Source organism: Oncorhynchus nerka, linkage group LG24 (genome assembly GCF_034236695.1).
Source record: "Oncorhynchus nerka isolate Pitt River linkage group LG24, Oner_Uvic_2.0, whole genome shotgun sequence".
In the NCBI taxonomy this organism is placed as follows: domain Eukaryota; kingdom Metazoa; phylum Chordata; class Actinopteri; order Salmoniformes; family Salmonidae; genus Oncorhynchus; species Oncorhynchus nerka.
In genome coordinates this window covers 48,323,814-48,348,380 of record NC_088419.1, presented here as the reverse complement: position 1 = coordinate 48,348,380, position 24,567 = coordinate 48,323,814, and the positions used below count along the sequence as shown (strand labels likewise).

Below are 24,567 nucleotides of genomic sequence, written 5' to 3'. Positions count from 1 at the left end.
TAACCTCATAAGTTTAAAAACATTTTTTTTTACATAATAGGCTTCAAAACAATCCTTGGTTAAAGCTTTTTTTATTGGTTACAATATCAACTCATGGCAACATATCAGTATCACCAAGCCACTGTACAAATACACAAAAAGAATTGGTGTGAAAAAGACTATAAAAAATTATTCCATAACAAGTGATTATAATTTCACACAATATCACTAAGAGAAATGATGGCACCATGTCCCTGGTTTTCACTAGCTTTAAAACACAAAAAATAAATAAGACTGTCAGAATACATCAGAGCCAAAAGGCAGTGCATTAATTTGTGTTTGTGGTGATCGCAAAATGTAACGCTAATTATCAAAAGGACAGCTGGGGTACAACTTCAATGTTTGTTTCTCTCGATATATGCGCTACTCCGTTTTACGATTTTTAAAAGAACCCCTCTAAAACACTGCTTCGATGCATGGATAATATTCCACCTCAGTCCACGAGTGAACAGTTCACATGTAAACGCAACGCATGCTGATTTACTTACTTACTTTTCCCTTAGACCTGTAAATCCAGGCAAGTACAAGCTCAGGCTTTTCAATTACTTTGGCTATGTATGTCAAGGAGACTTGAAAACCAACACACGCTGTGTTCGTTGCAGACTGGGTCTCGGCATCCCATCCGGTAGAGCACATGCTGTCACGACTGCTCTTATGACATAGTTGTTTCATATGATGAATACAGCTAAAGGAGACAAAGGAAATACAATGACATGGTCAAATACAGGGAGATTGAGCACCTTTGACTATTGATGCCTAGAAACCATTGGTCCCAGCAAACTAACCTGATCATTGGGACTGCACAGGCACATGTTAATGCGTTCACTATTTTAGTAATAATACTGTTGCATCTTATTGAGCACTGTGGTCAAGCCTCTGGGGTGTTCTTTGTGTTATAGAATATACTTTTTTTTTTTTTTTTTGGCTAGTAAGGGCTGTGGTGCTGTATTGTCACAGATGATGTCTGAGCTGAAGAATCAACACAACCAACTTCAAAGTTGCTTTCAGGAGTTTGGGTAAGGTTCCCTGGCAGCCATGTTGATGTAAAATGACCAAACTTCATCCTGCCATTTTATCTGCCATCTGTATTTCCTGTCTTAAAAGGGCTACGTTTCTCTCATTGGATCCTCATCATTCACAATGGGTAGATTAATTTCATATGGGGAAATGAAAGCAAAACAGAAAGTGATTCAGTAACATTGAAGGAATATCCATAAGTTCTGGACACTTCTCTTTTATTGGGCACCTTATGAAGTCAACAGAGGACCTTGTTTACAGGCCAAGTGTAAAAAAATGACACGGATTAGATTTTGATTCAGGGGGAAAAAGCTGGCACTTTCTGTAAGCAAGCGAAGAAACACAATGAGTTGTCAATTATGACATGTTTTCAGTTCACAGCTCAGGGTCAGTGGGTAACATTGGCACAAATGCGAAAAGTAACACTTATTACCGGCATGTATGTTACCCACACAGATCAGTGAGAATTTCAACACTGATATGGAATACATTTTACATCCAAGTCAGGTCAAGGATTTTGTGTTTTTGGGGGCTTAATAAACCGCCAGCCATTTCTTTTACATTTATTCTCAAATTAATTAATGCAAAGCCAGGTAAAACAGCTAAAAACGTACAACCAAATAAACGGCTACTATAAATCACTAAATGATCAAAGGGTTTTCTTTGTAATCAATAAATACAACAAATTGTACGACAGAAAGCAGAATTGTATAAAATAATGTACAGCACTTTCGAGAAGCTATTGGAAGATGCATGCTGTTTGCAGTTCTTCGGTTGTGGTCATCTGTAAGCTTGGCTTTTAGTGTTTACTATAGTACTGACGAGTCTCTGTGCTTCACAATTGCTTGATTTCAGCAAATCATTTGACTTTGTTATAGCAGGTTATTGCCTGCCTCATTCTTTACCCAGTGCCAATATTTGAAAAGGAGACAATTATCTTTTAAAGTAACTGTCCAGTGTTTCCAGATTTCTATGAAATATGACCTATAATCACTTATTTTATTGTATGTTAAAAAGCAGATTTCTGTGTTGGAATGGTGTGGGCATACCCCAACAACAGAACTGTGTGGGCATTGACCGGTCATTAAAAAGATTAGCCCGCTGATTGGCCAGCTCATCCTCTATGAGGAAATTATTATTATTTTTTTTAATTGTTTTGTCCCCAAGTTAAGCTTTGGCCACAAATACGAGTATAGGATGAGTCAATAACATGATTTGGGTATGAGTTGACAGAATATGAACTTTTAAAAATAAGATTTTCACTGGACAATTACTTTCACATTCTCTTGGGCCCACTTGAAATAGTGGAGCCTCATTAGGCGACTGGGTGATTGAGGTCAAGTGAACTGCCTACAGGTGGAGATAAAAAGCCAAAGTCTTGAACAAGCAGGCCCAACATTTGAGTTCCTGACCAGTTCCGGTCAATGTTGGCAATGGGATTGGCTTCGTAGCATGTACAGTAAGGCAGAATGGAGATTTAACTGATCTCAAGCCACAGACCATTCTGATCCATTCCACATGGATCCAATCCATGTACTCTTATCTAGATATTTTAGGATGTTAGGGTGTATAACTCAAAAATAGGCACCCTTATTGAAGCGTTGCCTCCCAACCAAAGTTATCTTGCGAGAAAAACGGAAAATGACTGATGCACAAACTAACAAAGTATTGTGAGAGATACCCCCTTTCCTCTATTGGTGAGTATGTTGCATGTGCTCTTTGCTTACATTTGGACTACAGTTTGTTGTGTATGTGTGCATTATCTAGCTCTCTACCAAGTGTACTTTCTTTGCTAGCAATACTTAAAACTGTTCATAACATTTGTTTTGGTGAGAAGAAACGTTACGTGTTAAATACAGAGATTTTTTTTTTCAAGCATTTCTTTTTTTACAGGCTCGTGGTGGCACTAGTGTGATTTTGAGTGGCTGACGAGATTTCTGAACCAAGAGCGTTACATTCCACACTCAACTAAACCACCCTATTGATGGTCATCAATAAAATAAAATAAAATCCCTAGAATTGAAGAGGACATAGCAAAAAGCTATTACAAGCATCTTCCCTCATGTCCACTCATAGGGAAGGAATTATGAGAGTCACTCACTGCTCATATAGTGAGCAGTCTTTCCTTTTCACATCTTTTCACAATGCTTCTACTGACCAGCCTATGGTAGAGATTGTATAGACTGCCAGCATTTCTGGTTCTCAGTACTTATTTAGTCTTACAATACAGGCTTGAGCTAGCTCCCAGTAGCTCCAGGATCCCAGTAGCCCCCCTGTCAGTTTGGGGCCCTACGTTTCAGACCTTTTGGCCCTAGGTTTCAGACCGGCCCCCGTCTCCATCCGCAGTGGAGACGTAAAGGCTTTCGGGTATATGCAGTAAAGTCTCTATTAGTGAATGATCGCAACATATTTATTCCATATCACACTTGTTGATTTGCAAGGCGTGGGAGTGATGTTATACTATTCGCCATACAACAGCGGTTTTGAACACAGCCCGAGACCCCTGCGAGTGTCTCTCTAGGCCGTCGTTTCACGCTGTTTGAGTTTGTTAGAGGGGCTTAGCGAGACTGTGCCTCCAAACAACTACGGGAGCTGTGTATCAATACCTAGTTAAACCAGTTTCTAGAAAATGGATTGGGCTAAAACGCCGCCAAGACTAAAACCTAACCTTTGTAGTCTAGAAGCTGTCTCTACAAACGACCACAACGGCTCTGTTTAGAAAAGAAAGCCATGTTTGTTTAGAGGAATGCCAACAGATCACAACTCCTATCGTTACCGCAATCATCAACATGTGAATATACAGTATTATAGTTATAGAACGTGTGTATACCTTTGCCGGTAGACCATCACACGCACATACACACACTCACACACACATGCATACTGACATGTACATTATGTTGTACATGGGGCAAGTGACAAAATCGGAATTGTGTTATCGTGTAGTACTGTGAATATTATATACATTAAACAAGTAAAACATAAGGCAAAAAAAAAATAAACAAAACAAAAAAACTTAAGGGTGGGAAATAAACTACAAAAGTATATACATACACATTATATGTGGTTATATGATGCATATATACACACATAATGCTATACATATATACTGTATTTATATATACATTTACATATTACACACAGACTGTCCTCTAATTTGGCGGTAACCACGGTAACATGCGCTCTATTCCCCCCCTGTCTGAAAAGAAGAGGGGATGCCAGGTTTTTTTGTGTTTTTTTTTTTGCAAATGTTTTAAAATCTCGTCTCATCATTTATTTTTTATTGGACACTAACTGTACGTACTTGAAAACCTCTGTGTAATAGGTGGGTAAAAAAACGTCACTTGGAAAGGTAGAAAGAGTTGTTACTTTCCCACAGCGGCGCTGGCTGTGGCTTGGGCGGTTGGAGGGTGGTTGGGTGAGGGGATGAGTTGGACAGGGGGGACTTTGCCTGTGTTGTGGAGTTGGTGGTGGGTTGGTGGGGGGGGGGGTAGAAGACACAGTGTTCACCCTCAAGTCCAGCCCTGTGGTGTGGGTGGGTGGGTTGGTGGAGGGGGGATAGAGAAGGAGGTGGAGGTGATGTGGAGGGTTTAGTTCCAGATTCGGAGGAAACTGTCCCATGAGCCCGTAGCTACGGCCATGCCGTCGTCTGTCACGCCTAAACAGCTCACCCTGTTGTCGTGACCGGCCAGGACACCTAGAAAGAGAAACAATTTAAGGGTGATTAGGAGGCATTGTGAGTCATAGTACAGACAGTGTTTCACCAACTACTGTATGTACTGACTGTAAGTTGCTGTCCATAAGTGTGACTGCCAAATGAGTGCCTAGCACAAAAATCTGCATTATGTCCCTTCCTCTAACCTCAAGGGAGGTAACAAGAAAAGGTTGCATTTAATTTATTTTTAAAGGGATTGGAATCCGTGCACTAGGTCCCTCAGCTCCCCCCACTGTACCTGCGCGCTCGGCCTTGAGGGTGTCCCACACGTTGCAGTTGAAGTCGTCGTAGCCAGCCAGCAGCAGGCGGCCACTCTTGGAGAAGGCCACCGAGGTGATGCCGCAGATGATGTTGTCGTGCGAGTACATCATCAGCTCTTGGTCAGCACGCAGGTCGAACAGTCGACAGGTGGCGTCGTCCGAGCCCGTGGTAAAGGCGTTGCCGTTGGGGAAGAACTGCACCACAGAGACAGAGAGAATGGGTTAGGTATATTGAATGAAGTTATTTTTGTTATAGTGTATTGTGTCATACTCACTGTTTAATCTAATGTCTATGACATGAAGTTTTGTAATAATTTGTGTTACTGTATCAGTCATATTCTATGGTGTTCCTTTTTAAAGACGTCAGCATGCTCTAGCTCAGCTGGCACCAAGCGAACTCGGCTAGCCGAAACGAACAAGCGTGCTGGCATACTCCCTTAAAAGACCTTTGCTTGAAAACGACAAAAAAGTGGCAATAGCACTGTTTGTCCATTTTGAGACACCGTAGTCAGTATACACTTCCTCAAAATAGTCAGAATTAATTTAAGATAACTCAAGAAATCTGTCATTAATTTTGACGTTTTTGCCGAAGAGGTGATAGTCACGCAATTTTACATCTAACTAAGATTATTGGTGCAGTATTTTACAATGAAATTTTTTTACATTAAAACGAGTCGTCTCTCGTTGAATGACAACAAAGACTTTATGGAAGAATCCCTACTGTTGACCAATCACCGTCGAAGACGTCGGCTCCAAACATCGGCTTGCATCCAGAATAAATGCTGTGTGCCCGAAAAGTCGAAACGAAAACGTCACAAAATGTCATCATAATATATGCACGAACTCTACCGAACTGTTTCGGCTGGGAAGCATGCCTTAACACGACAGGGTCGAGTGAGTAGAGATACCCCAAACAGTAAATATACAGTGAGTGTACAAAACATTAAGAACACATGCCCTTTCCATGACATAAAACTGACCAGGTGAAAGCTATAATCCCTTATTGATTCACTTGTTAATTCCACTTCAATCAGTGTAGATGAAGGGGAGGAGACAGGTTAAAGAAGGATTTTTAAACCAATTGAGAAATGGATTGCACAGTGCCTTCGGAATTATTCAGACCCCTTGACTTTTTCCACATTTTGTTACGTTACAGATGGATTTTTAAGAAAAGGGAAATACTCAGCAATCTACACACAATACCCCATAATGACAAAGGAAAAACAGGTTTAGAAAAAAACTGAAATACCTTAAATAACATAAGTATTCAGCCCCTTTGCTATCAGTCTCGAAATTGAGTTCAGGTGCATCCTGTTTCCATTGAGTCCACCTGTGGTAAATTAAATTGACTGGATATGATTTGGAAAGGCACACACCTGTCTATATAAGGTCCCACAGTTGACAGTGTATGTCAGAGCAAAAACCAAGCCATGAGGTCAAAGGAATTGTCCGTAGAGCTCCGAGACAGGATTGTGTCGAGGCACAGATCTGAGGAAGGGTACCAAAACATTTCTGCACCTTTGAAGGTCCCCAAGAACATTGTGGCCTCCATCATTCTTAAATGGAAGAAGTTTGGAACCACCAAGACTCTCCCGAGAGCTGGCCGCCCAGCCAAACTGAGCAATCTGGGGAGAAGGGCCTTGGTCAGGGAGGTGACCAAGAACCTGATGGTCACTCTGACAGAGCTCTAGAGTTCCTCTGTGGAGATGGAAGAACCTTCCAGAAGGACAACCATCTCTGCAGCACTCCACCAATCAGACCTTTATGGACAGACGAAACCCACTCCTCAATAAAAGGCACATGACAACCCACTTGGAGTTTGCCAAAAGGCATCTTAAGGACTCTCAGACCATGAGAAACAAGATTCTCTGGTCTGATGAAACCAAGATTAAACTCTTTGACCTGAATACCAATCGTCATGTCTAGAGGAAACCTGGCACCATCCCTACGGTGAAGCATGGTGGTGCCAGCATCATGTTGTGGGGATGTTTTTCAGCGGCATGGACACGGAGACTAGTCAAGATCGAGACAAAGATGAATGGAGCAAAGTACAGCGAGATCCTTAATGAAAACCTGCTCCAGAGTGCTCAAGACCTCAGACTGGGGCGAAGGTTCACCTTCCAACAGGACAACGACCCTAAGCACACAGCCAAGACAACACAGGAGTGGCTTCGGGACAAGTCTCTAAATGTCCTTCAGTAGCCCAGCCAGAGCCCGGACTTGAACCCAATCAAACATCTCTAGAGTGACCTAGAAATAGCTGTGTAGCAAAGCTCCCCATCCAACCTGACAGAGTTTGAGAGGATCTGCAGAAAAGAATGGGAGAAACTCCCCAAATTCAGGTGTGCCAAACTTGTAGCTTCATACCCAAGAAGACTCGATGTTGTAATGGCTGCCAAAGGTGCTTCAACAAAGGGTCTGAATACTTATGTAAATGTCATTTCATTTTTTTAAATGTTTTATTAGCAAAATATTAGAAAAACCTGTTTTTGCTTTGTCATTATGGGGTATTGTGTGTAGATTGATGAGGGAAAAAATTGTTTTTATCAATTTTAAAATAAGGCTGTAACGTAAAAACAAATTGTGGAAAAAGTGTCTGAACACTTTCTGAAGGCACTATGGTAGTAGGTCTCAGGCACACCGGTTTGTGTCAAGCTGCAATATTGCTCGATTTTTCACCCTGAACAGTTTCCCGTGTGTATCAAGAATGGTCTACTACCCAAAGAACATCCAGCCAACTTGACACAACTGTGGGAAGCATTGGAGTCAACATCGGCCCTGTGGAATGCTTTCGACACCTAGTCCATACCACCAACGAATTGAGGCTCAGATTCTCTTTTCAGGATTAACATTACATAGTCAGGCAAATCTGTGTCAAATTCTTGCAGTATTAGCAAAGAAACTGAATATCTAGTTTGGTAACCGGTCTGGTAACAAAACGATACATATATTTCCTGTGCCTCCTACTCACGCAGACGGCGTTGATGTCGGACACGTGGCCAGTGAAGGACTGCCTGCACATGCCGTCCCGGACATCCCACAGCTTGGAGGACGCGTCACAGGCCCCCGACACAAAGGTCTTGAAGTCAGGGCTGAGGGACAGGCTCATCACGTCTCCCGTGTGGCCCGTGAAGCTGGTGGCCATCTGGCCAGTCTCGATGTCCCACAAAGCGCTGAGAGCAAGAGGGGGGGGGGGGGGGAGATGAGAAGAGGAGGTATGAGTGTACAATGGAAATGTTAAGACTTGAAATGAATTGATGATGAATGGGGAGGTGCACTGGGTTCTCCTCTCGCTGTGTGTGTGTCACTGTAGTCTGTAGGGTTGAGCGATGTCAACCTTTGTCCTCTCGTGATTATGTAACCCATAAATCATTGTGATATACGATGCTATCGCCCCATATTGGCCAACCCAATTTGATTGAGTTTTTTATTGAAAATAAGTTGGGCTATAGAGTGAAATCGAATGTGACTGGACGGATCACAACGATATCCTGGGCAGAGGCTAAGTGCAGACAAATCTTGTCCTAGTATTCCTTTCTGGTGGAGGAGCTTCAGCATGGAGCAGGTTTGTGTGTCTGTTTGGCGCTCTGTGATGGAGCCGTGATTCTGAGGAATGGGCTGTCAACGCAGTGACATCATTGGCTGGATAGAAACCTTCTACAGTCCTCAAAACTGGATAATAAATGCTTTATTTTGCCTCGTAAAATAATAGAAAAATAAATAATATAGTTTGTTCTATCTATCATACAATCTATCATAAATGCCTAGGCTTAGGCTATAGACTTTCATTCTTGAAAGCCACAACTTTAGGACAACATCTTCATAGGCTAGAATATTTGGGAATTAAACTGCTGCTCATAACTTGAATTGGCCATAAAGCTTTTATGATAGGCCAGTAAGAGGAATGAGGATAAGTTATTGGCCATTTGTTTTTTTAATCTCGTTTGGAGGGATTTTCCCAGCCCATATGGATCATTTCTTTCTTAATAAACTCAAACTTGATTAAACTTGTCATTCAATTTTCCTATAGGCTATTGATATTGTTTGTTCTCTCTCATTATTAGTCCCCTGGCTACCTTGTGTTTTTAGGCTCAAATTACGTTTTGAGACGGAATGCCGTTACATTCATTGTTTTATCGGGAGAAAGCCATGCATAAAATGAAGCGTAGCCTATCGAATGGAGAGAGAAGGGAATATAGGCTACGTTCTTTTAAAACAGCTAAACACAAGATGGTTAATAAGGATTGTCTTATTTAAAAAATAAAACATGAATAGGTTCAGGCTATAGACTAAAAGCCGATGCATCCGACAGAGAGAGAGAGCGAGAGAATATTGGACCTTTTGTACTGTTTTGGTGGAATTCTCTGCTCTGTTTACCCTACATTCCTCCCTTGCATTCTGTATACAACATATTTATTGAAATAGGTTATAGCAAATAGGAATAAGCAAATTACTCGGAATGTCACTTGTGTGCTGCCCTGCTGTGTGCTGGAGACTCCCGTTCTTTACTGCGGGGCAACCAGTCAAGTTCAAATAGGCTAAAGCATTGACGGTCACATCACGATGCCGTTACCATTGACGATGGATGTCAATCATCGTCAATAGACGATGCTATCGTATTATCATAACCCTAATAGTCTGTGTGAGTAGTATTCACGGGAGCTGGCAGAACAAAACCAAGACAAAGCCTTATAAGAGCGGTGGATGCAAAGCTATTGGACAAAGGATATCATCTAGACACAAGTTGTGTTCCCCAAATAAGTGTTCCCCAAATAAGTGTTCCTCCCACACTAGATCAACAAACTCACCAGGTGGTGTCCCCGGAACTAGTCACAATCTGGTTGTCGTCCAGGAAACGACAGCAAGACAAATAGCCTGAAAAATAAAGGTTGAAAATAACCATGCAGGCTTAATCCACACGATTGACATCAATACCATAACAAGCAATCACTGTGGTCCTCAGTGCATCCACTGCCCTTGTTCACCCCACATATTTGACAGTAGTGGACAGGTGTAAACAATATGGAGAAGAACTAGTCTCACCCGTATTCATAAACTATCTCAGAGTAGGAGTGCTGATCTAATATTGTTTTTTCCTTTTAGATCATAATGAATAAGATGATATTAATTATGGGTGTAACTGATCCTAGACCAGCACTCCTACTCCGAGATGCTTTATGAAATGGGCCAAGATCTGCAGGGGATATTGAATTAGGGCAGAGGTGAGAAATGCTTTTGGAATGAAAAAAGGTTATCTGGGTTTAAACCACTCAAAAAAGTTGATGAGGTGAAATTGTGCTATTTCCTTTCTAAAATTGAGGTATTCCGCCTCTTAAAAAGAGCCTTCTCCAGTGTGTACCTGTGTGTCCGGGCAGCTCGCGGGTGACACGCACGTTGCCCTCACGGGTCTTCAGGCTGTAGATGGAGCAGATGTTGTCCAGGCCTCCGCACGCCACATAGTTCCCAGAGGGCGCGTATGCACAGGTCATCACCCAGGAGGAGCGCAGCGGGATGGCATGCATCTACGGAATACACACACGCGATCAACGTCTGTTACCTCCAGGGTTGCAATCAAAAATTCATAAGCGTTAAGACTTGAAAGGAAGGACCAAATCCTAACTTGAGATCTGAACGCATAACCTGTAACCTGATCTGCAAGTTACGCCTGCAGATCTTATGTTAGGAACCTTCCTGAAGTGAATTGACATTCAATTCGGGAATAGAAATATCCTGGTAGAAAATAGGAGGAAATTATTTTCAGGCGAATTCACTTCCTAATATAACCTAAATGGTAATTGAATTGACCCCAAACGTGCCTTAGCTCAATCACCCAGGGGAGTGGAATGTGATGCAGTATACAGAGGAGAATCAAGGACAACGAGGATGGCACTGTTTGCTACAGTGTGAGGGGAGATATAGAGGATACTTTACTGGTGATTGTTTGTCTTTGATGTTATTTGAGAAAGGTTACACAGGTGCAGTTTAATGTAGGTCTCACCTTGTTTGTTGTGTAGCTGTCCCAAATGATCAATTTGCCATCCTGGGAGGCACTTACAAGTAACCTAGACGCCATTTAAAAAAAGAGAATGGTTTCAATATATTGAAGAAGAGTTTGACCTGTCAGCACAGCACACTGGCATATATTCACAGGAACAAAAAAAGCAATGAAACTAGTTAGAGCATACCTAATGCATGCATAACTAATGTAGCCAGAAAAGCTGCTGCTTCCAAAGCAGTTTAAATGTGGTGTGAACTCCAGAGCCCTCTCCCTCTTTCTCTCCCTCCCTCCCTCCGGTGGGACACCCCACATGCCAGGATCGCAGTGTGAACCGTCCAGGATAGCGACCACTTTGGATGAGCCATTTCATGTAATATTCATGGACTCAGTCATCTGAAAGGCTCTACAGTCGAGAGGGGGGCAGGGAGAGACAGAGGGAGATAGAACGAGAGAAGGATAGAGGAGGGGATGGAGAGCAAGAGAAAAGTGGAGAGGGGGGGGGAACAATAGAGAGAAAGAGGGAGGAAGAATAGAGAGGGGAGGTGATAGAGAGAATGAAGGAAAGAAAGAGAGAGGGAGAAAGATAAACAGAGAGCCTGCCCCACCCCCCATCCCCCTGCCACCAACTGCTTGTGTTTCCGTCTCTCCAGTGATAGGAAGTGGGTTGGCACCCATCTGTAGCGAGCCAAGCACACAATAAAGGGAGAGCTGTGCCGCTGAAATGTCAACTGCTGTATATAAAATAAACACAGGCTGTTTGTCCTCCAGGTGGTTCACCCAGAGTGCAGACGCACACTCAGAAGTATTTGGGAGCAGTAAGAATGAGCTGGTAAGCATACATACTTGTAGTCCCATGGCTCACATATAAATCGAGCCTCAATTGGAAATCAGTCGGTCCAACTGTACTAGTGTGACTGGCAACAGTACACTGACTGGTAAAAATGTGCCACTGCTCTATGTGCCGTAGTATTGAACTAGCAGTCTATGGACTTTTTTGTAATTTAAATGTTAATGGCTTTGGTTTGGAACAACGTTTCTGTCCAAAACCCACAGGACACAAGCAGCCAGTGCTTAAGAATATGGAGGTTTAGTAGTAGTAGTAGTAGTAGTAGTAGTAGTGTAGTTTTGAAGCAGTAGTGGTAGTAGTAGTAGTATATTAGTAGGATAGTAGCAGTAGTAGTACTAGTAGTAGTGGTACTAACTAGTAGTAGTACTAATAATAATAATACATTTCATTTGTATAGTACTTTTCATTAGAGTTACCTCATAGGACTTATGCAACAATAAAAAGACAATAAAAGATCATTTAGAATCAAGGGGGGTAAAATAACAACAGCAGAAGTAGAAGTATATTAGCAATAGAAGCATAGTAGCAGTATAAGTATTGCAGTAGTAGTAGTAGTAGTAGTAACAGTAGTATTGTCAGACCTGGAGTCGGTGCCCCAGTGCATTGCATAGATCTTGGCGAGGTGGCCCCTGAGAGTGCGTCGCGTTCTCATCTGTATCCGGCCCACTGAGTCCAGACCAGCTGTGATCTACCAATACGCCAGGTCCAAAGGAAACAACATCAGCATAACCCAGCATGGTCATTCATAAACTTCACGCTAGTCCAAATATGTACATGTCAGTTTCATAGACTAATTGCTAGGCTATTTGCTTTATACCTACAGTGCATTCGGAAACTATTCAGACCCCTCAACTTTGTTCACATTTTGTTACGTTACAGCCTTATTCTAAAATGGATTACATTGTTTTTTCCCCTAATCAATCTACACACAATGCCCCATAATGACAAAGCAAAAAAAAATCAATTTATCAGCCTTGAGATGTTTCTACAATTTGATTGGACATACATGGTACGCCCTGATACATGGTAAGACTACAAAGACCTTGGGATTTCAGGTGGTCAAAAGAGGATCAAATTCAAGTGTAACAACAAAAAAAAACCTGCTCACTGGTTGTGATTGGAAAGAGCCTAAGGGGGGTCCTGTTTATTTAGACAAAGGTAAATGTTTGGCTGTATTTTATATCAAACACATGTGATAGCTTGATCCAAGCTATAACCGGCATTTATATGTATTGTAAGTAAATGTGTAATCTTAATTTGTTGAATCCCTTACCTGCGAAAGAGTGGAGTCACTACAGGCTTTCCTAGCATCCTGTAACACAACAGCAACATGGCAATGTTCAGAGTTTGCGAGAGACAGAAAGAGTATATTGCAGAAAGTGGTCCAGTGTTAATATTATAATATGATTTAAATGGCTGATTGAAAATGCCAAGCAATACTATCAAATAATCACCTGAAACTTTACTGTTCAGATTTCTTGAGTCAAGGATTCAATACACACACACACACACACACACACACACACACACACACACACACACACACACACACACACACACACACACACACACACACACACACACACACACACACTCAAACACACACACGCCCCATACCCGGATTTGATTGCGTAGTTGCTCCGCTTCCTGCCGTAACTGTTCCAGCTCGCTCATTGTCCCTCTGTGATGTGTTCAGGCCACGCTCCACTTGGAAAACTGGGTTTGTAAAAATCACACAGACCAGCTGACACCTGAAAAACACAGACAGATAGATAGACAGTCAGTCAGACGGACAGACACACTTTCAGAGGAGCACTTCCCTGGGCTGTAATAAACACAGACATCCTGCGGATGGGGCTGCTTTGGCCTGAATCGTGGGGCGCCGGCCTGCACCCAGACACAGGCACCAATCACCTCCAGTCTGGTTCAAAAGGCCATTTAAATACACAAGGCTCTGAGTCGCTGACCTTTTCAATTCAATCAAGCGGGGTGTTTTGCATTGTGCTGTTTTAGCTCCCTGTCCTGCAATTGATTCTGTTTGAATATAATTTGACGTGCAAAGGAGGGGTGAAACTGTACTGTAACTGTACTGTAGCTCTATTGAGTGAATTGCGTTTATACACACACCCACGCTCGCACGCACACATACTGTACATACACACACTGGGCTGTGTGTGTGTCGCCACATCCTTTACCTAGGGGATTCTGAATGTGGGTCACGAGGCACTTACACACTCTCCAGAAATTGTTGGAGCGCTGGGCCCCCCTCATTTTCCAGGACATTTTGCAGCCTGCTGTCCAGAATACAGCCCTGGGTTAATGTTTTAGTTCCATTTCTATAATTAGCAGCTAGGGCAGCATGCCTGTAAGATGTATTTCTTTTGTTCCACATTGGAAAACAAATAACGTTCATGATGTAGTAAAAAAAGAAAGATTTGCTACACATTTAATAGCGCTCGTCAAAGCATTCATAGCAGGTGGTATTTCTGTTTATTGAATGCCCATGGGTGTATGATGCTTTATGAAATAAGGTTAACAAATAAGTGTTAAATAAGCATTAATAACCAAGCGTCAATGGCCTTTTCACTAATAACCATGTTAAACCGTGTTCTGCACTATGCAGAAATCGCTCCGCTATTTCCTGGTAGCTAAAATTCGAATAGTTCGCCTAATTTCAGTTTATGTGACACAACAAGCAAGTATAGTGTAGAGAATCATTGTATCATCTAAACCGCTGTGAAATATATTTTTCGTAACCAAAAATATTGTATTTTCAGCTGTTTGAAGCGGGTGTACAAAACCGAAATTAACAGATGGAAAAACTAAACTTAAAAACTAAACTTAAGAACGGGAAGCACAGACATTGCGCACATAGAACAGATTTACCACTTCTTAGACTTCTTAGAATGACAGATCTAACACACATTTCTATGTGAATTTGGTCAGGTTGCCCAGTTTTAAATCATCTTAATTGGGGGGGCGGCAGCGTAGCCTAGTGGTTAGATCATTGGACGAGTAACCGAAAGGTTGCAAGTTCAAATCCCCGAGCTGACAAGGTACAAAATCTGTCGTTCTGCCCCTCATTAACAGGCAGTTAACTCACTGTTCCTAGGCCGTAATTGAAAATAAGAATTTGTTCTTAACTGACTTGCCTAGTTAAATAAAGATAAAATAAAAACATAACAGCATACTCCTTCCATATAGCCTACATAATGCACTTGGATGCTATTTTACAACTTCATTCAAAATCAACATTATTTAGGGCTTAGGTCGAGACTGTTTGCCATTTTTTCTGACTGCAGAATTACAAAAAGTCTGCATGCTTTTGGCGTCAGGTAGGAAGCGCACTGACAAAAATAAGACAGTGGAGAAAGAAACACTTTTGCCTGGGAATTACGTTTCCTTCATGACACCTGCTGACGCAAGCCACCTGCAGAGCCCCTGACGTCAGTTTACCAATGAAATGCTGCTGCTGGTGCCTTACTGCAATCTGATCCTTAAATAAATAATCCAATAGCTCATTTCCCCCCAACATCGGACACCCCCTAACTTCCGACACTCTCTAGCGGCTGGAGGATTAAATCACTTTGAGGTCAACAGTTAAATGGCCGGGAAAATAACTGTACGTTTTGCAACTAAAGACACCCTTCTAGCTAGCTGACCACCAATTTCATTGCAGTGTATGTATAGTTAAGTTAGGTTTTGAGAGTCTTCAAATAAGTCATATATATATGCACATTTTGTATATTGTAAAATTCGACTGCGCGACAGACTACACATAATTTAATATCCAGTTTTTTACCTAAATTATTCATACTCATTTATATCTACTTTCTCAAAACATAAGATTAATCTGTAAAATAAATAATGAGACATTATTTGGTTACAACACTGAAGAAGTCTACGCACTGAAAAGTTAACAGGCAAGTCTTTTTTTGTTTTTACTGGAAAGCTAGGCAACTAACTTTAGTCAACTATCAAGTAAACACTTTGGATACGAGGTTGGTGTCTCTTTTAAGAACAAAATTAAACAGATATATCTTTTAATTGAACAAAATAGTAAGGTAGCCAATAACTGCCGATAATACGGGAAGTATTTTTGTTGCAAAACTGCTTTTGTTGCTAAAAAGCTGATAGTAGTAGTATTTCCACTGAAATGTCAAACATGTAACGCGTTATCTAACATTTTTACGACACCAGTAATCACAAAACATGGCTTGATCACAATATAACACTGTTAGGGGCAGTAGGTAGCTTAGTGGTTAGAGCATTGGTTTAGTAACCGGAAGGTTGCGAGGTCAAATCCCCGAGCTGACGAGGTAAAAATCTGTCATTCTACCCCTGAACAAGGCAATTAACCCACTGTTCCTAGGCCATTGTTAAAAATAAGAATAAATCAAATAAATAAACTGTTGAAGGTAATATGTTTCTTAAACACTGAATATAACAACAATACGTGGGTCCTATGCTATACACTAATGTACATGTCTCACTGGCCAACATAAAAGCTAATTTAATTTAAACTATTAGGCAGAAGACTATGCACAAAAGCTTAATTAAACCTATTTGCGCATATGACATGCAAATCGAAAACAACAATCCTCAATAGGTAGGTACTACATTTCTACAACGACAGACTTTAAAAGTCGGCCCTAATGGTTCAATCTGAATTGTTCTCGCAATTTGTAAACTACTCTAAAACTTCAGTTTGTGGTCAAATGACACACTTATCCCCCGTTCCAGAATCGAATTGCCCATATTTAGTGGTGTGTGGGATACAGACTGGCCGAGTAGCTTTCCTCCAGTGGTGGGAGATTGGGAGGCCCAGAGAATGGCACAGAGACAGGGATGACAAAGGGGAGCTCTGCGCTGGCTCCCTATTGTTCAATGTGTGGCAGTGCTGCTTGGCACCACCTCAGCAGGCAGGCCCTAAGACTGGCCATGGGTGGGAAGCTCTCCACTCTACCCAGGGAAGACAGCCACCGCGCGCCCGCCCTGTTCAGCACAAATGTAACCAATGTCGAGACACACACACACGTGTGTGCGCATAAATGCATTCACAAATCAACATGAAATACATAAATATGACTCTCTCTCAAACACAGACACAGACACACGCTGACGCTATGTCTGCTGGGGTAAAGCAGAATTCACCTAGATGACCTCAAAGCACATAGTACTACCAGGCTGCATCTTCCCTGACATCCGCTCCATTTAAACAACGTCGCCCGAGCAGTAATAGATTTTTTATTTGTACCGTTACACTTGCATCTGAAATTAGCACACCCACTTTTAGTTACAATTTTGAAGTGTAATACTATTGGGAATATTGTGTCTGATCACAAGGCCATTAACTTGACCTCTCCTGGGAAGGTCACCATGTCAGACTTGTCTGTAACCTAATCCTAGGGATTACCATGGTTTCATATTTGTGTAATGTATCCAGCTTCATATTGAATAAGTGGATTGATTTTCCAAGTAACATTGTCTCTGGTGAATAGGTATTGCTGGCTGAATAGGATTCATTAACGTGTAATGCATGGGTTTGGTCTGATATGTGTGTGATTTCATGTTAAAACCCCTGCAATAGGCTAAAGCCATGTTTGTTATTGTTAATGTTTGGAGTGGTAGATGTTGGTCATATCATTCAATGAAAGTGTGATATGAGTAGGAAATGTCTTGAGAGAATTAAACGACATTGTGTGCATACACGTGTGTGTGTGTGTGTGTGTGTGTGTGTGTGTGTGTGTGTGTGTGTGTGTGTGTGTGTGTGTGTGTGTGTGTGTGTGTGTTGTGTTTGAGCGGGTGTAGGTGCACATGTTCTTGGGATGAAATCGTATGTCCATGTGTATGTTCTTCTAACTCCAATGAGGTGACACATCTCTGCAGAGAGGTGGAGGTGGCCTAAACATTGGGTGAAAGCAAAAGGAGGCAGGGCAGCCCCACCAGGTGACAGACTTGTTCAGTTCACAGAACACTCAAAACATCTGGAGAATGGCGCAAATATCAGGTGACTTGACTTCCCAAATTATTTGCTGGACAAGCTGAGTATTTACATTGGTCAAGTGCAGCCATATGGAAATACATTAAAAACATTCAGTATATGACAGACACATATGGATATCAATCATGATCTTCATATGTTCTCTAATAAATAATTTGCCACTTAGGCCTACCACTGTAATTGTGACCATGAAAATATTTGCCCAGTATGTTTTTTCTACAGCCTACCTGTGCACAAAGAGCTACACTATTACTGGTCAAAGTTTGCATACTATGATAACAGCAGTTGTAATGCTGTTTACCCTTTACAACACTTCACTACAGATGTACGATCTTAATTTGAGCCAGTTTGCTACAGCAGAAAAATTATAAGGAAATGTGAATTATTATGTGAATTATAATTCATGGACATTTTTGGAAGGGTTGATACATTTTCGTAAAGGAAAATCAAATCTGAAATGTCAAAGTTAAAATTACAAACTTCAGAATCCTTTTAAAACCTCAAATGCACTACAAGTTTTAAATGTCCTGCATTGCAGGCAAGTTCTCCTGCAACAGGGCGATCAAATTAAGGTCCTACATCTGTACCTCACTGATCTTGTTGGAGGACTCATTAAACCCGTCTTGTCAGGATATTGCTTAAAACTCTATAATACTGCAGAAGTATAACAATAACTGATAGGCATACAGCTAAAACAAACACTGCGCTAGTTATAGGCTTAGACTATAACGATTAAAAAGATGGCTGTCATTTCAATGCGGATTGTGGATAATATTAGACAGATAACGTTAGCAGATACATGAAAGTTCCAACTTTGTTACAATGTTGTTACATTGTAACAGCACCACAACACACACACACACACACACACAGAGAACTGGAAGGTTATCTGTTCTCGGTGTTCTGACAGATTATTGAACACGTGTTGCTTTGACAAGATTAAATATTGAGATATATTAGATTTTATATAATCTCCAAACAATATCAATGATGGTGGCATGCATTTTCAAGACTAGGAAACTAAGCAATATATGCGCGCCGTTACATTGGCAGCCTTGCTACAAATTGCCGCTCGAATGAAGGCAGAATGTCATCTATAATTGATTAATGTAAATGTAAAAATATATATGTAAAATACTCCCGGTATCTTGCTCTACATACCTGAATAAGGCTTCGTTATATTCGTGAATATAGATTTTTATCCTATAGCCTACAGTAGGCTAGTTAATTTCCGTCCGACGGTGATTTGACAGTAAAAGGCCGCGTTTCGATAACACCGAATTTTCACCAATAAAAGCTTCACCGAGAAAAACAGCAAGCCTTGAAATAGATATAATTAGCTATTAAGATGACCACTACTCAACACGTCGCTTTTTAACGTATCAATTGCTCCCCTAATGTTTTGCAACCTCAACGCAAAACAAAGGCCGACATCACGCCGTATTGTAGGCTATAGCCTAGGGTTTACCCAAAGCAGGAAATAAAAGGCAAGAAAATGCTAAGAGATACACACGTTATTACCTGAAACTGGATTTTTTTTGGGGGGGGGGGGATTTCCACGTCGTTCCAATCTGTGTCACAGTAGTCCGTTTTCAAATGGCATACATGGTCCCAGCTGTGAAAGAAATGTCAAGATAGCGCTATTAGTTTTCAGACAATTTAACAGATTTAAAGGGCCAGCCAGTCGCGCAACTCTGGCAGGATTAGACTGAACGTTCACCAAGCAATCTAATCACCACACCCATGAAGAAACTGGGAACATGGCAACAGCCTACGCCGAGGGGTGCACTCGCAGAGATGTCGTACATGTTCATTTTACTCATTCCTAAAACACATTTAAACGTATTCTTAAGACAATATCTTGATTTATATCAGTGATTTTTCTCCACTTAGAGAAGTGTCCCGTTTTCTTGTACAATAAGGACCAAATCAATCGTGTCGCAATAGCTTTGTTTCACCCACAGGAAAATGGTATTGACTGTCAGCTCCCTCAACAAAAAGAAAGAACTGAGTACAGGAAACAAATTGTTACAGTGTAGGTGAACACCTATCGCGGAGGTCTGAACGATACGATATTGTTTTAAAATGTTATTCTTGGTGTAATGAGCTTGTAACGCCGACTACATGTTTTATTACTTCCTTCATCATGTTGTATGGTTACAGTTGTGGCTTCGGAGCCATACAGTGGATTGAGCATTTGGGAAGTAGGCTAAAGTGTGCAGGAAGGGGATGACAGAGTGCTTTACTATCAGGCAATTACAATGTAATTCAGTGTTTTCTAAATGTTCATAAGTGATTATCAATGCAAGTTGTTTTGAAGACTTTGTCAGTTCTGTGTGATTAGGCCTTCACCATTTTTCTCTTGATATGCAAAACATGAATTGCCATATTGAATACTATGTTCTTACAATACAAAACACTTAGTTCTTACTGTAATAGGCTAAATGTTTTGGCTTATGTAGGCAAGTACCAATTAATTATCTAGATATATTGTAGTACTGAAATAAAAGGATTATTGGGATAACCATTATACACACCTAGGGCATACTTATACAGACTACCTATAGGCATGCGCATTCATCCAATCCTGGAGATCTCCACATTGTGCACACACTAAAAATGCCAGTTAAATGTAGCTATATGTTTCTGGTGTTCTGAACCTGTATCATATGATTCATCATGTACGTGTTTAGTCATTTCTGATCATTCTTGATAGCACCAGGGAAAGGTGTGTCTGGTCTGGCTCCAGTGTAAAGGGGGTAAATAGTAGAATAGGATTTCTCTCCATTAGGACATGCTGAATTTTTTATGGAGCCAATGAAAGAGAGCAGTGGGATAGGCTTTTCCTCATCTCTGCGAGAGCTATAATCAATGAAGGGGAGATTAAAGTTGCACAGCCCTTGGTTTCCTTTTGGAATAGCATGGGGTCAGATTAAGTCTAATTGAATTCACACAGCAGTAGATTACCTCAGTCGATCCCTTTTCCTAAATGCATTATAGGGATTAGGATTAAAATAATAGCTAGTAGAGAGTCACATGTTGTTAATTCGAGGATGTAGGCCTATGTTGCAGGGTTTGATATGCTGTGGAGGCCATTAACATCAATCAAAAAGACTGATGAAAATCACAGGATGTCATAACTTTAAATGCAACCGAATGATTTTGCCAATTCATGACTGAAATGATGTAACATTTAACTATTCTGAGGTGTGAACATCACCACAACAAGACAGAACATAATCTATTCCTGTCTAATTTTGGCAGTACTCTCGCAGTTTTATATCAACGTCATATATTCCAATATTAGCTGATATCTCTCGTTTCTCCGAAAAAGAGAGGTGTTAGTCACGTCCCCTGTAACACAACACAAGGCAAATTACATTTAGTTAGGTGTGGCTAAATGCAATATTCTGGCCTGGGCAGCCCTAATATTGCCGTATATAAATGTTGTAGAGACAAAACCTGGCTCACCTTGACAACTACACAATAATGTTAGTAGCTTTGTTGCCAATAATCAAATTCAGATGAATCTATGAAAAATCATAACAGATTTCTATTTCCAATAAAAGCAAGGCCACAACAATCAAGTCAGTAAACTATCAAGTAAATGAACTGAAATGCATCCCAGTGGCTTTCTTTCTTTCGGGCTTGGTGATTAGATGTGAAGGGTAAAATAGCAAGGGCATTTATTATCTTAAGGTTTTTTTTGTAATCGTTTTTGTAATCAACCCTCCAACCATCTCATAGGTGTCATCCATCCCATATTGAAAGAGTTCATTAACCAACTGAAAATCAGAGTCAGGGTGTCCAGCAAGCGGCACATCATTCTTCAATCTGATCCCTTGGTCAATCGCTTGGCAACCAAAAGGAGAGGGAGGGAGCGAATTGCACTGTAAAAATAGAACATCAATAGCTTGATGTCTGGAAAAAAAAAGATGCTGCAGAAGCTATAAATAGCCTCAGAGCTCTGGACCAGGTACCCTGTGTGTACAATATCTCTATTGTCTTCCAGCCATGACAGATAACCATTTTCACACATCCTAACCTACCATTGCAATGGGAACTGTCTAAAACTGAGACACAGTAACACTTCGTAAAACACTTAGGAGAAAATTGAGAGATTGGGGAATTTTGCTTGCTTAAATACTGTATCTGATGAAGATGATGCATTGATATCCTTAATTAACAAATGTCCCCTTGATTGCTGGAATTATTTACATTATGGTAAAAAATGTGACTGTAATAATACAAGTGTAGGTAAAGTAATTAGGCAATGCCTACTTTAATACCATACACTATAATAGCACACATAGGGTGTTACAAATTAATATCCTGCAATAAGCAATCATACCAGATCACATAATCTCACTTTGAACTTCATTGCTACCATTTTAGGGTACATAATGCCCTTGGAGGACTGCTCCGAAACAGCCATTAACACAATATGTAGGTGCCCAAGTTGAGAGGAGATGAGAAGCACTAATGGGATATCATGCCAGAATAGCTTTTGATATGCTATTTTTATATGTGTTCCCATTTTTTTTTCACGCCTGATGTACTCCAATGACCTACATGTAGTACTGCCAGTGTATCAAAGGCAATTAAAACGTGTGCAAACAGTAAACCCTTAAAAGGCTATATCAGGCCACCAGACATATCTCCAGGGGAGGTTGGCCGTTGCCTGGGCAACCCTCACAAATGGCAACTGACGTCAAGAAGGTAGGAGAAATACCAGGGAGAGCCAGAGTTGTATGCATAATGGATCATTGAAAAAGGCCCTCTTGAAGAGTGCTAAAGTGACTTAAAATATGCGCACCTCTCTGGTTCAGCGCCTCCCTCTCTACCACTCTACATCTGTGGAGGAGAATAGACATTGACACATCTAGAGTTGCACATGCTTTCACTGCCTGGCATGGCCCGACTCATTTGAAACGAGCCATTCGGAACAACTATTCATCAACCATCTCGCCATCTGATGAACAGACTGTAAAATAAATCCTTTAACATTTATATAATTTGGCATCCATTGTTTTGCGATGGCTGGTCTCGCCTTGTGTGCGGGCGTTGCTTATATATACACTGGTGCTCTTTTGCATATGATAGAACATATGGGGCCTGCTCTGTATTTCTACATGTGTATGCATAAGATGATTGTATACTCACTGAAACGAAGTCTGAAAAGACAATAAGATGAACAGTAAACCTCGCTCCCTATCCTAAACGCGATAAACCCTATAACCTATTCCAACGGGACCCACTGATGCTGTAGTTTTCCAAAACAATTAATCAATCCGAATCTCTTGGTGAACATAAAGCATAACTACAGGCAATACCTCTGAGGCTCCATTGGAAGGTTAATGTCTTATCTCACAGCTATTATTGGCCCATAAGAGGCTGTCACAGTGGCAGCTTGCTGAAGTGTCCTCATCATTTCTGTGATAATGCCTCTCGTGCGGTGTCTGAGTCACACACTAGAGAAGCGTGACACTGATCGTAATAGTGCACCTCAGTACTATGCAGATGGAGTTGGCCAAGTATACACCAGATGTACACTGCCAGGGGATAAACACAGGCACATACACTGGAAAGTTGCTATGGTGCCTTACTTTAAATGGTTCTGACTTTGTGGGAGAACCTACCAGCAATGTTTCCATATTCAAAGACAACAACCAAATTGAGGCAATGTAGCCTCTTAAACTGCATGAGTATTTGTTTTTGTTTTTAGGGAGGAAGCTCAAGAGGAAATGGACTATGAGAAGAAGTGAGAAAAGGACAGTGTGGCAGTCCAGGGGAATCCCAATAAGACTTGCTCAAATCAGAGATGTAATTAACAATACAAGACTTGAGCTGACCTGCAGTATGTTTCCTATGAAGTGACTCAGGACAAAGTCATTTCTCTGTTGAATCTCTGAAATGTTCAACAGAGACATGCTCTCCATCTCTTTTTGAGAAATGAGGAAAAGGTCATTCCAGATCTGAATTGACAGTAACTGTTCTGATTCTATTAACTGTCAAGATATTTAAAAAATGAATTCCACTTGGCCCCTCTCTCTTCATCAAAAAATGATACACAAAAAAAGACTGCACCTCCCTTCACAGTCGAAACCCTGTGATACTCGATTACTAATTCATTAGTAAGCATAAGCCCGCAATTAATTTGATTTGACATTTTGGTGCACCCCAGGCTCAAGACATAAGAAAAGACCAAGCCATTACCTCAGACTTGTGTGGCAATGATGCACACACAAATGCACACACACACATACTCACACATGCTCACACATGCTCACACATACTCACACACACACACACACACACACACACACACACACACACACACACACACACACACACACCCACCCACACACACACACACACACACACACACAGACCACACCTTGCTTGAAGCCACACTCACAGCTGATGTGAGTCTGACTTGCCTACTACATAATCTTCTCATGCCATACACACATAAGACAATATGTACAAAAACAGCATTGACAGTAAAATGCATTCAGCTTTTACCTTTTTTTCAGTGCAGATAAGTGGGAGAGGAAGTAGGCGTTTTCCACATACGTCCTTAAGTACATGGACTGTAAGCAGACAGACGGTGTGTGGTTTCAGTTCTTCCTCTATGCTCAGTGACTGTGGATGTTGCAAGGAAGAGTAGTAATGTAGAGAGAGCTG

General features: G+C 41.1%; 1 protein-coding gene across 3 annotated transcripts; it reads right to left on the bottom strand.

The window, feature by feature from the left end:
* Positions 1-54: 54 nt before the first annotated feature.
* LOC115108066 (guanine nucleotide-binding protein subunit beta-4) lies at positions 55-24,524 on the bottom strand. Of its 3 annotated transcripts, XM_029631995.2 has the most exons (11): positions 24,406-24,524; positions 19,402-19,495; positions 13,494-13,627; positions 13,150-13,188; positions 12,458-12,564; positions 11,030-11,093; positions 10,391-10,553; positions 9,840-9,906; positions 8,003-8,204; positions 5,010-5,226; positions 55-4,753 (listed from the first exon to the last, which is right to left on the bottom strand). In XM_029631995.2, the coding sequence occupies exons 3-11, from the start codon at positions 13,548-13,550 to the stop codon at positions 4,647-4,649; spliced, it is 1,023 nt and encodes a 340-aa protein (XP_029487855.1). In that variant the 5' UTR covers positions 13,551-13,627; positions 19,402-19,495; positions 24,406-24,524; the 3' UTR covers positions 55-4,646. The 3 variants fall into 3 exon arrangements, with proteins under 3 accessions (XP_029487855.1, XP_064865007.1, XP_029487856.1); XM_065008935.1 differs by lacking the exon at positions 24,406-24,524 and having other exon boundaries at positions 19,402-19,618; XM_029631996.2 differs by lacking the exons at positions 19,402-19,495; positions 24,406-24,524 and adding an exon at positions 19,042-19,314.
* Positions 24,525-24,567: the final 43 nt, after the last annotated feature.

Bases quoted from the DNA above. Each gene is read 5' to 3' on its own strand.
- LOC115108066 (XM_029631995.2), bottom strand. From the start codon at position 13,550: ATGAGCGAGCTGGAACAGTTACGGCAGGAAGCGGAGCAACTACGCAAT. The intron at 8,205-9,839 runs GTGAGTTTGTTG...TCTTGCTCTCAG, and splicing joins AGTTCCGGGGACACCACCTG to CGCTTTGTGGGACATCGAGA. The intron at 4,754-5,009 runs GTACAGTGGGGG...TTCTCTTTCTAG, and splicing joins CCTCAAGGCCGAGCGCGCAG to GTGTCCTGGCCGGTCACGAC.